General features: G+C 35.0%; 3 protein-coding genes across 3 annotated transcripts; all 3 read left to right on the top strand.

Moving 5' to 3' along the window:
- Positions 1-536: 536 nt before the first annotated feature.
- Positions 537-4,094, top strand: LOC108379129 (uncharacterized). The gene is made up of 5 exons (XM_017635454.1): positions 537-671; positions 748-914; positions 974-1,019; positions 3,743-3,900; positions 3,981-4,094. Exons 1-5 carry the CDS (start codon positions 611-613, stop codon positions 4,092-4,094), a joined length of 546 nt encoding a protein of 181 aa, XP_017490943.1. The 5' UTR covers positions 537-610.
- An 804-nt stretch (positions 4,095-4,898) lies between these two features.
- On the top strand, positions 4,899-7,314 carry LOC108379131 (serine protease easter-like). Its single transcript, XM_017635456.1, has 3 exons — positions 4,899-4,978; positions 6,367-6,514; positions 6,578-7,314. Exons 1-3 carry the CDS (start codon positions 4,901-4,903, stop codon positions 7,297-7,299), a joined length of 948 nt encoding a protein of 315 aa, XP_017490945.1. The 5' UTR covers positions 4,899-4,900; the 3' UTR covers positions 7,300-7,314.
- Positions 7,315-8,955: 1,641 nt separating this feature from the next.
- Positions 8,956-11,424, top strand: LOC108379130 (uncharacterized; the record flags this gene model as incomplete). Its single annotated transcript, XM_017635455.1, has 8 exons — positions 8,956-9,170; positions 9,295-9,452; positions 9,533-9,724; positions 9,800-9,869; positions 10,196-10,356; positions 10,437-10,491; positions 11,118-11,177; positions 11,265-11,424. Coding segments are annotated over exons 1-8 (929 nt in total), but the record flags the coding sequence as incomplete, so codon positions are not given.
- Between the last annotated feature and the right edge of the window lie 336 nt (positions 11,425-11,760).

Raw genomic sequence — 11,760 nt, forward strand, 5'->3', positions numbered from 1 at the left:
ATATATATTAGTCTTTAACATGTAATATTTTCAAAAATAAATATTTCAAATTATCAAAGATGTTCAATAATAAAAATTTTAAGAGCACATTTTCAATAATTTTCCGTCCTTGTGCACAAAAAATTTATCTTTTTCAATTCTGCAGAATTTTCTCATGTATGTCATACCCACATGTGGTTATTCAAAATTTTTTTATAATTTTTTTTTTGAATATTTTGAATTTTCCATTTTGAATTAGTCCATTAATAATCATATCTTTGAAATTTCAGAGTTCTTTAAAAAGATCCTGAGGTCTGAGAGAAAACCAAAAAATAGGCCCCTACTATCTGGAGTATATTGATTTTTATATAAATCAAACCTATACACGCGCTTGAACCACCCTTTATCTTTTAAAAATTTCTGAATGAAAAACATATGCATCTACTAGGCATTTCACTGATTGCAGAGCAATAAAGAAATTTCCTCTTTTGCATACAAAACGAAAGAAAGTGATTTTATTTTCACTGCAGAAAATAACTCAAAACAGTTCGCTAGTGATCGTTGTAGGGAGAGGTAGTCACTGCTAGAATTCTATAGTTTTAATTTAATTGTAAATTCGATTCAATAAACAATGGAACTTAGAGCGATTTTAATGTTGAGCGGTTTTCTTATCTCCACTGAGATCGCTGGTTGTAAGTAGCGGTAGAGAATTTTATTTTTAGTCATTTACTTTCAATATAAATATTTATTCGAACGTCTAACTCATAGATGCTATAGAAAGTGCCTGCCGAACATATGAGGGAACTTATGGTGACTGCATTCCTTTGCAGAATTGTGATAGTTTATTTAAAATTGCTTTGAAACCAGATCTACAAGTAGCAGACATATATTTTATTAGAAGACGAAAATGTGGCGTTGCCAATAATATACACTACGTAAGAATTTTAAATCAGAAACTTAAATTTCTTATTTTATAATATAATAATTTTTCTAGGTTTGCTGTTTAAAAGAGGAAAATCGAGTATCTCCAAAACCTACTTGTAATTAAATTTGACTTTTTAGGTATTTTTTTTTTTAGCCGATGTTTAAGAAGTCCTTACTATGGCACTGAAACCTGTATAAAATCTAAAAAATTAGAGGATAGAGTATTCTTAAGTGCCGTTTTATCAAGTAACCTGTAACTTTAAAGCTCACTTTATATTTAAAGGTTGCATTAAAATTTGTGATTGTATCTAAAGTAAAGCATTTTATTATCAGTTTTAAATTGGTTTACAACCAAGAAACATAGTACATATGTCAAAACCCGATAATGGAAATGCTTAACTTTAGATATAGCTACATTTTTAATCATAACTTTATATATAACGTGAGCTTTAAAGTTAAAGGCAACTTCAGTAAAAGGCTGTTATCACAAATCATATAAATACGTGTGTATGTGTGTATGTACCTCAATTGCCATGATGAGAATGAGGAAGAGTCAATTTACCACTTTCTATATCGATATCCAGGTCTACAGACGAAGCGCCTCGAGCACTTGGGTTCACGCTTCTTCGACAGTCTGGCCGAGATAGCGGAGGTGCAACTGTTGGATCGCGTCGGCCTCATTCGGGATAGTAATTGGTTCAGTAGAATAATGACTTGAAGTTACTCTTTCGTTTATAGGTACGCGTCTCCTCCTCACACTCGCCGAAAGCAAAATTTCCCACTTTATTTAAAATTCATAAAAATTCAAAAAAATTTCATCAAAATTTCAAACTTTTTACTCAAAATCTTAAAAAAAAATTCGAGTACGCAGTTTTGTAGCCCATCCAGTGATGCCAGATTGTGGGTAATTTCCCTAATTGAGGGATATTTTGCAACAAAAATTATTAAAAGGAAAAAAAGGGACATTTCAAATAAATAAGGGATTTTCTTTTGATGCAGTTATTGTTGCATAATTGATCCAAATTTAAGAATATTCGACATTCTTACGCAATTAATCTTTCTGAAGATGTATATAATTATTAAAAGTATAAGGACAATTTCGAAAATTTTCTTACGTTAACCAATTCAAGCGCTGAGTAAGAAAGAATCTTTTCAGTTGTAACTGGTGTTTCGTGTAAAAAGCGGAACAAATTATCTGATGAAATGTTAAATAGCACATGAATGTGCTTCAATTTTTAAGTCACCAAAAAATTCGTTTAGGCCCTTAGTGAGTGAGCAAAAACATAAAAGTGAAAAAATGAATGAGTGAAAAAAATGCAGAAAAAGGGGTTTTTTCTTAACAGCGGTCGGCCCCCGGCAGGCAATGGCAAACCTCCGAGTGTATTCCTGCCATGAAAACAAGCTTCTCGTAAAAATACACTCGCCCTTCGGAGTCGGCGTAAAACTGTAGGTCCCTCCCCTTTGTGTGACAACAACAAGGGGCACGCCACAAATTGGAGGAGAAGCACATATGTGTAAGCGCCAATTATTATTATTATTATTTTAATGGATTTTACTTCTTTACTACTGAAACATGTATATGTCTAAATTCGTTGGGAATTTTTTGGGATAAATTTTTAAGCTGTGGGTAATTGAGGGATTTTTTCTCAATTTTCGTGGGATTTTTAACAGAGAATGTCTGGCATCACTGGTATGCACATCGTTTTACGAATAAATAAGCATATAAGTATAAATGTNGATTATCTCGAATTTTTTTCCGGAGGGTGCTGCGCATTTTCTTTCGTATAAAATTAGATTTTGATCTAATTTGAAGATGTTTCGTCCTAAACCGATCATAAATAAATTTGGCATACCTACTGCAGGNGACTGTACTATGTATGTTTCGTCCTAAACCGATCATAAATAAATTTGGCATACCTACTGCAGGCATCCCAAGAACGGTCATAGGCTAAGAATGATTTAGACATATCAAGGTGCGTGGCACCGGCTATACAGATACGATTTTCATAACGTAAACATGCCTTAGAAAGTATTTGTTTGAGAGCATTGGAGCTTGGTTTGGATATTTCACCGCTCTGCATACCAGTTTTTTACCCACCACAACTAATTGAAGATCTGACTTTCTTCTTTGGAACGAACTGTTTACTTTAATATGGCGATGTCCTAGGAAGCAGTCAATTATCCNCTTTCTTCTTTGGAACGAACTGTTTACTTTAATATGGCGATGTCCTAGGAAGCAGTCAATTATCCGACTCTGCATTTGATTTCAACTACTTTAAAATGCATTTGGCTTAAAACGCTTCAAAGTCGGTATGTTTCGTTTAAATACGCTTTCGTTTTGCAATTCACAGATGCTTTTTCATAGTTCGGATACACAAAACGAAATTTTTTATAATCACTTTAACATGATGCCTCTCACTAGATTCGAACCCGGACCTTCTGGAAGCTAACAAGTAACAGCAGGCATATCTGCACGCTCAGCTACAGCCAGACATGTAAATATGCTTTCGAATGTTCGGTTTGAGTTGTGTGCAAGCAGCAAGTCGATTGTCCGACTCCGTATTTGATTTTGACTACTTTAAAATGCATTAAAGTAGTCAAAATTAGCGTTGGAAATATTAAAAACCGACCGTAGAGTATCCCGGAAAATTTACGTTCACGCGGCGTCTCCCTGAAACCATTTTAAGCTAAACTTAGATGGATTGGTATCTCTCATATTATCATAACTAAGTCTACCGAAATTTTATAATTTCATAATTTATGCCTATAAAATTTATTTTGATAAATTTTTTTTTTATGCAAGTGAAAGGGTTTCCTTCTTCTCTCCTGCAACTTGTAGATAGTACCTGCCAGACACCAAACTCTGTTCTTGGATTATGTAAACCCATTAAGGGTTGCAGCGTCTTAATGAATCTGGTTCGGAAATCAACGAGAACATCTAATGAAACAAGCTTTCTGCAAAAGAGTCAATGCGGATATGTAAATGGAGATTTTATGGTAAGCTCATACAATTTTCGCATTAGATAATTTGTATCAATTTTAACGTGTAAACATGCATGGCTAAACAAATTCTTAAGGCTTGTTGTCCGGTACACCCAACTGTATCAGAAATCCAGACGACGGCCACGTCAATCGCGGCAGGTAAGCAACATCTATCGTTATGGACTATCAAATATGATGGCTTTGCCTGATAGTCGCACATCGATGGATGAGTCGAAGATCGACCTACATATCTCTGCAGCCAGTTTGAAAACGCCCTATCTCATAAACTTTTTCAATAACGCCCTACTCAGAATTTGGTTGAAGAACGTCCTATTTTAGAATTTTATTTAAAAACGCCCTATCTCATCTGCCAATTCAAAAACGTCCGAAAAATCTCCGAACATTTTCAATGTATTTTCGTTTGAGATAGGGCGTTCTCCAGCCAAATTCTGAGAGAGGGAGTTTTTCAATAAAAATCTAAAATAGGGCGTTTTTAAATTAAATTCTGAATTAGGGCGTTCTTGAAAAGTTTTCTGAGATAGGGCGTTTTCGAACTGGCTGTCGTGATATATCGATCTTCCACTCAGTCATCGATATCTAATATTTGGTAGTCTGTTATCGCCCAGCTATATCATGTACAAGATTTCGAACTTTTTTTGACTTGGAATACTTTCTTTATACTTAGTGCAACCAATGTTTTACTTTTTCACATACCTTTTAGTAGTTTCCTCACCGCCGTTGTGCCAAACACCAAACGGCACTCCAGGAGAATGTATACAGATTGGAGGTTGTAAATGTTTGCTTGATTTGGTTAGAAAAAACAACAGAACACCCGAAGAAACTACTTTTTTAATACACAGTAAATGCGCAGATTCCAACAGAAATGTTTTGGTGAAGACTCAACTTTTAAAAATTTGATTTGTTTATAATAACTGACCTATTCTGCCACCAGATGTGCTGTCCCCTATCAAAAGCTGACGATAGTTTCGTAGGCATAACAATTGAAGCGGGGAGTATGCCTCCTAATTTTGCAATCATCAATGCTACAGAGGAAGGACCAAATGAAATCGTCACAGAAAATATCATTGATAAGGTATGTATCGTTTATAACTATTGCAATAAAGCTTTTCAATATTTTCGATGTAACTAGTCCTCACCACACCTCATCACAATTTTAAATCTTTAGCACATTACTTTGGTTAAAAATCGCCGTAGTTTTGAAGTCTAATTCTTCCTCTTCTTTTTTAGCGCTGTAATTGTCTAAGTAATTTGAGTCCAATTGGTTTTGCGTGGATACCAAATTCGCGAATCGCGGCAGATAGGCATATTCTTTTCGTACTGTCGATATCGTCCCTTTGTCGATGACGTTGTATGTTGATCCTTCTCTCGCGAATATTCCTTGCAGACTTGACGGTTCAGTTCAGAAGGTTGAACCCGAGGTGGTTGGCATATATCTCTGGGGATTGGTTGAATTCCAATCGGATGGTATAGTTTTGTCGGGCGATGGTATATTGACTCCGTCATTATCGATTTGGGCTGAAGATTCATTTGCTCTGCTGATTTCAGTACTGTAACAGTTCAGCAAATTGCAAAAATGTTCAGTCCATAATGTTATAGGTCACTTGTTTCTCGTAGTTGCTCGGACAGATTTTTTCTTTGGTCTTGAAAACTTGCCTAATTTTGTGATAAAATTTTCGGTCATTATTTCTATGGGCCAGCATTTCTGGCTCTTTGCAGTCAGGTGTTTCGACCTCTACCTATTTTTATCACAGAAAATACTTCCTGCTTTCCTCTTCTATATCGGTATTTCATAGCTTGATTTTCGCCGGATCGCAACATTACTCTTCAGGTAGGAAGTGTGGATCCTTATTCAGATACATATGTTAGTTTTTTGAAGGGCGCTCTTTGCGAGCAGTGAGGGCAGGTGAATATGCCATAGCCGTAAAAAGGTAGTTGCCCTAATCGCTGTTTAGCGTTTAGATCGCACGTACGTCTAGAATACTGAAAACGTTCCTTCCGTCTATCACAACATCGTCTACCTCGTTTGCCGTTTTTTGATTTGGAGCCACCTTGAGTTCTTTTATACTGAAACCTAGTGCTATAGGCTACTACTGACAAGTCGATCAGTATAAATCTGGTGTCGGACGTTTCGTAGTGGTTGCCGAATTTTCTGAAAGTAGGACCAAAGATCTCGCCTTTCCCACCCTGGCATCAAAATTGTGAACGTCCAGATATTGCGGATGATAGTCTTTAAAACGTTCGCCATGATTGTTACAAAAATAAGGGGGTCTAATCCGAAGCTTTTTCTTATTTTACATTAGGCGTTAATTTTACGTGGCGGGTCCCAAACCCAACGCACAAACAGAAACTGTGTGAATTTTTTATAATACATGTTTTGTGAACAGAAATCTAGTTAGTTACATATTTAGTTCAATTTTAGATGAAAAATTCAGTGACTTTCTAACAATATACACTTTTCAGAAAAATTACACCGTTGCACCGGCAAATCAAATGAGCTTACCTTCCCCGCCAGCGTGTGGCAGAGCTAATATAGGAAATCGTATATTTGGTGGTAATGAAACCAGTATCGACGAATATCCCTGGACAGCGCTGCTGCTTTATACCAATAGTAGGCATTGCTAAATTTTACAAAAGAAATAAATCTCCAAACTCATTAACTATAACTTTGTAGGCGATGACGACTTAGATTTTCTATGCGGCGGTTCTCTTATTAACACAAATTTCATACTCACCGCAGCGCATTGTATAGCCGAACGTGATCTGCCGAGAGATTGGCATCTCACTGGTGTGCGTTTGGGTGAATGGAATACCAGAACGGAGCAGGACTGTGAATATGACAATAATGGCAATACATTTTGTGCGCCAGCGCATCGTGATATCGATGTGCAGACAACAACAATTCATCCGCAATACAACAGCGGTTCTAAAGTAAATGATATAGCTTTGTTGCGTCTAGCAGAAAGCGTGGATTATACAGGTTTTATAAGCCCCATATGTCTACCTTTGACGGCGAGTCAGCAAGCGGCGAAATATGAAGGTGCCGCAGCGGAAATTGTCGGTTGGGGAGCAACTGAAAGGAGCGCACATAGTGAAATCAAATTAAAAACAATTGTCACAGTTATGACTGCCACTCAGTGTGGTTTAAATAACTTGCGTAGTCGAATTACAATTGGTGATAAGCAAATATGCGCGGCTGGAATTGGTACCGATTCTTGTCATGGTGATTCTGGTGGGCCACTTATGCTACTGGAGACAGAGAATGGCAAAGTGGCTTATCATTTGATTGGTTTGGTTTCGTTTGGCACTGGCAATTGTGGACAGACGAGGACGCGTGGCATTTATACACGTGTTGGAGCTTATCGGCAGTGGATCGAGGAGACTATTGCGAAATAGTTTTTGAATATATATATTTTTTTNATATTACGGTTTTTTCGTTTTAATAAAATGTATCCGCATTCAGTGCATAAAATTGCTTTGATTACGTAGCAGTACTTTCGATAAAGTGGATGCGTATAGCAAGTAGAGAAAGCGGCGTCAAAGCGGAAGCCCAGACAGTTTTAATTTTTTTGTGGCTCTGAGAAAATTCTGTTGGAATGGGACCATTTTGCCAAAAATGTGAGTCTTTTTGCGAGCTGAGAACTGTAGGAAGGGCTTTAATGCGTAAAAGACGAATAGCTTTTATAAAGCGACCAAACATTTTTCTTCAGTTTTGACATAACTAAAAATTTGTGTACAGGTGTTAACAAAAAAATACAGGTCATGACAAAAATTTATGTCTTGTTTTTGTTTTGTAAAGTTAAAAAATAACCAAAAATTTATGTCCAGTTTTTAAAATGTCAGAAATTTATGCCCTGCTTTTTCGCAACGAAAATTTATGTATTGTCTTTATTTTGTATTTTATGTAAAATTTTTAAGCCAGAGAAAAATTATGCCCAATTTTTAAGCAACAAAAAAAATCGTTTTTATAAAGCGATTCAGTTTTGGTATGACCAATTTATGTCTGTTTTTTATGTTCTGTTTTTCTATGACCAAAAATGTGTCTTGTTTTTAAATAAGCAAAAATTAAGGTCCTCTTTTTCTATGACCATTTTTATGTGACCGAAAATGATGACCAGTTGTTTTATGACCGAAAATTATGTCCAGTTTTAACTGACAAAAAATTATGTTCACTTTTTGAGTTATCAAAAATTAATTTCAGAATTTGCTTTAAGCGCACATCGGAATTTCTCTAAGAAAAAGCCTCTCGATGAAGCTTTCTAATTCTGGCCCGAGGCCAAAAATTATTACATGTACTGCCAAATAAGGAGTAGAAGAACAATAACAGTGAATAGTTAATTACAAAATTTCTTCTAGAGTTTACAGCTAAACTTCCCAGAAGGTTGCATTAGAACACCGAACTATGTGGCATAAGCAACATGCATTTTTTTTGCATTTTATTTTTAATCTAAATACTGGTATTTTCCTTCAAAGCTAATAAAAAGAAATAAAAAGAAATTTTTCCGGAATTGAGTAGCAATTTGATTAAAAATAAATAATAAATAAATACATACATCAATTTACTTATGGTACATATGTATGTATGTATGCACATTAGGGTACTATAAGCTATTTTTTTATAGGACCCCTGAAAACCTCAAAAAATGCAATGGAAGACCCATTCGAGGTTTTGAGGGGACCTATTGGGTATTGCTATTGGAAGTCTCTTGAGGAGAAACGATGTTTCCGACCGAAAAGTATTGATTTTCAAGAATCCTATACTATTTCTACGAAAACTTCTTTTTCCCATTTAAAGTACATGGAAAACTTTGAGCGCTTTAAGCGACCTCCAAATAGTTTTTGATAAACAAAACAACCGTGTAGAACAATCCTAAGGGGTGAGAGCATTAAAATTCCGACTTTACTTTTTTACCACCCTGATGTACATACATACGTGCAAGCAAGCAAAGGGGCTTGGTAATTTCTTCCAGTACAATGAATTCAACGATAAGTAGGAACAGTTGCGCATTATTCATAAATTTCTTTTAATTGATAAGAAATAGTTTTGCGAAATATAAACACAGCGCTTGAAATAGTAAAAAAAATAAAATTAAAAAAGTAAAGTCGCAATCACATAGCAGTTAGATTTCAAAGGCAGCGTAGAGTGAACTAAATAAAGGCGGCGGAAGCATAGCGCTACAATTTCTGTAAAAAAATGGATAATCTAGCCAGTGTAGGATTAGCATGTTTGTGCTGTCTAAATCTACTCTTCGTAAGAGTTAATGGCGGTGAGAATAAGTGTCATTGAAAGGACTCCAATAGAAGTGGTTATGTTTGTGGCAAACAGATTTGCCTTTTTTAGATGATTTTAACTGAAAGAAAAGATAATTATAATTTACATACATATTTTAGATTTTGTGCTATGTGAGACCCCAAATGGCTCAGTTGGAAGCTGCAAATTACTTGTTGCCTGCGAGAGTCTTTATAATCTTGCCAAGAATCCGCAAACGGAAGAGGATGTACATTTTTTACGCAAGAGTCAATGTGGAGTCGCAAATAATAGTCCACTTGTGTGTAAAAATTACTTGAGTGAATTTTTCACAGTTAAAAGCAGTTAAGAATATTTTTTGGTAATTTTCATAATTTTTAGGTTTGCTGTGCAGAAGCCCAAAATGAAATAGCTACCCAACTATGTCAAACACCAAATGGAGAAGAAGGTAATTGTATAGTCATAGAAGAATGTCCGCCTTTGTATAAACTGGCATTGAAGAAGGATATAACGCAAGCAGAAATAGCATTTTTGAGAGGCAGCAAATGCGGAAATGAAGTCGATAGCAGAAATGTGAGTATTTTAATTTAGCGGAGCAAGAAGTTGATTCATTAGGTAATGGATTTCTTATTTTGAATTTATCCGCAGGTTTGTTGTCCAAAACTGAAGGCATTGGACACTGCGCCAAAACCAAAAGTTCGTGCAATCTTCGATGAAAGTACGTACTGAGATACATACATACAAATCGTCACTTTCAATGCAAAATGTCCTATATGATCCTTTTCGGAAAAACTTTTTTTTAATATTTTTATCAAAATTAAGAGCCATGCATTATCTAGGTAAATGTAAAAAGTTTTCTTGCTTCTTAGGTACAAATTCAAAATTGTCGTATATGACCTTTGCATTGATGGTGGAAATGCAAATGCAAAATTTTGAAATGCAAAGATAATTGCAAAGAACTCTAAAATACTTTGAGGGGTTGAAGTTTATTTCTTCCCTGAATCGCTTCTAAAAAAAAGTCGTGTATGTATGTATTTTCAATAGTTTCCGACACTGCAACATGTCAAACACCAGACGGACTAGCAGGCGAGTGTATAGCCATAGATGATTGCAATGCCTTGAGTTACCTTTTTCAAAAAGAGCAATTAACGGCGGCTGAATTGTTATTTGTACGGCGAAGCGAATGTGAAACAGGAGAGTCTCAAGTGAGCTATACTTCTATTTCCTCAATTTTGAATTTATTAAAATGACTTTCCGTTTAATTACTACGCACATATGTATGTAGATTTGCTGTCCGAAGACTACGAGTAAAGATGACGAAGAGCAGAAAATTAAAATAGGTATGGTTTTTGAAATTTATTTAGCTCCATTTGTTAAAAATAAAACTTTTTTGTTTGAACTACTTAATCAAAATACTGGTTTATTTTGAAAGTGGCATAAGTCACTTCACAACTTGTATGCTTTAATAACCGGTTACTTCTGTCCGAATTCGTTCGTTATTCGATCAACTTTATCAACCAAAGGTAGATGTTAGTTTATGATACATTCGGTTAAAAGTAGTGAAGTGAACCTTCATAGAAAAAATTCCAGAAAGGAAGAAGTTTGCTAAATAATTATTTACCTGTAACTTTTTTCACATCCGCTTAAGTTTTATTCACTTTTTTAGTATAAATTTGATAGTTGTTTTGTTATTTGAAAAATTATCTTAGTCTTAATCTCAATCCTAATTCTTATCTTTATCCTTATCTTCATTTTGAACTTTATACTTTTAATTATATATTTATGTGTATATTTATTATCTTTATCTTTGTCTTTATCTTTATCTTCATCTTCTTCGTCATCTTCATCTTCATCTTCATCTTCATCTTCTTTATCTTTGTCTTTGTCTTTATATTTATCTTTGACAACGATAAAGGGTCTATATCTATGAATTTTCCTTTGTTATTGTGTCTCCATGTCCCGGTAGCGGTAAACGCAGCTGTTCGTTTTCTGTCCACATATTGGCCATATACCGCCTTCAAGTGGTGTTAAGTATTTAATATTAATTTTAAAAATTGTGCACATTTCCAGCTTAAATAAGTAAGCGAACTTTTAATCACCATCTAATTTTCAGTTACCTCATTTCCATCCTGCGTAACATCATTCGATATGGTTGGTGAGTGTATACCAATACAGAATTGCAGCGTTATGATGAATATAGTATTAAAAGCCANTCACCATCTAATTTTCAGTTACCTCATTTCCATCCTGCGTAACATCATTCGATATGGTTGGTGAGTGTATACCAATACAGAATTGCAGCGTTATGATGAATATAGTATTAAAAGCCAATCCAACACAAGCTGAAATAGTTTTGTTGCGAGCTAATCAATGTGGATATGACAACAAAGTTCCGTTGGTAAGTGATTGTTGAAAACTTTTCTTAAGTGGAAACTTGATTAACTAATCAAAATAACTATTAGATATGTTGCCCAAAGCTGGAAGTACCACTAGCGCACGCAGACACAACCACAACTAAAATTGAAATTGGAACAGAAAATGGAACTGGAATCGAAGGTAATAACAAGTAATTTTTAGCAAAAAAAAACCGACTTCAGCTCCCATATAAA

Source organism: Rhagoletis zephyria, unplaced genomic scaffold, assembly GCF_001687245.7.
Source record: "Rhagoletis zephyria isolate East Lansing unplaced genomic scaffold, Rhagoletis_zephyria_1.1 Rzeph_scaffold_15650, whole genome shotgun sequence".
NCBI lineage: Eukaryota > Metazoa > Arthropoda > Insecta > Diptera > Tephritidae > Rhagoletis > Rhagoletis zephyria.

Excerpts from the sequence above, each read along its gene's own strand:
- LOC108379131 (XM_017635456.1), top strand. The coding sequence starts at position 4,901 with ATGCCTCCTAATTTTGCAATCATCAATGCTACAGAGGAAGGACCAAAT. Across the intron at positions 4,979-6,366 it reads CAGAAAATATCATTGATAAG|AAAAATTACACCGTTGCACC; the intron begins GTATGTATCGTT and ends TACACTTTTCAG. Across the intron at positions 6,515-6,577 it reads GCTGCTGCTTTATACCAATA|GCGATGACGACTTAGATTTT; the intron begins GTAGGCATTGCT and ends ATAACTTTGTAG.
- LOC108379129 (XM_017635454.1), top strand. The coding sequence starts at position 611 with ATGGAACTTAGAGCGATTTTAATGTTGAGCGGTTTTCTTATCTCCACT. Across the intron at positions 1,020-3,742 it reads AGTATCTCCAAAACCTACTT|ATAGTACCTGCCAGACACCA; the intron begins GTAATTAAATTT and ends TGCAACTTGTAG. Across the intron at positions 3,901-3,980 it reads ATGTAAATGGAGATTTTATG|GCTTGTTGTCCGGTACACCC; the intron begins GTAAGCTCATAC and ends CAAATTCTTAAG.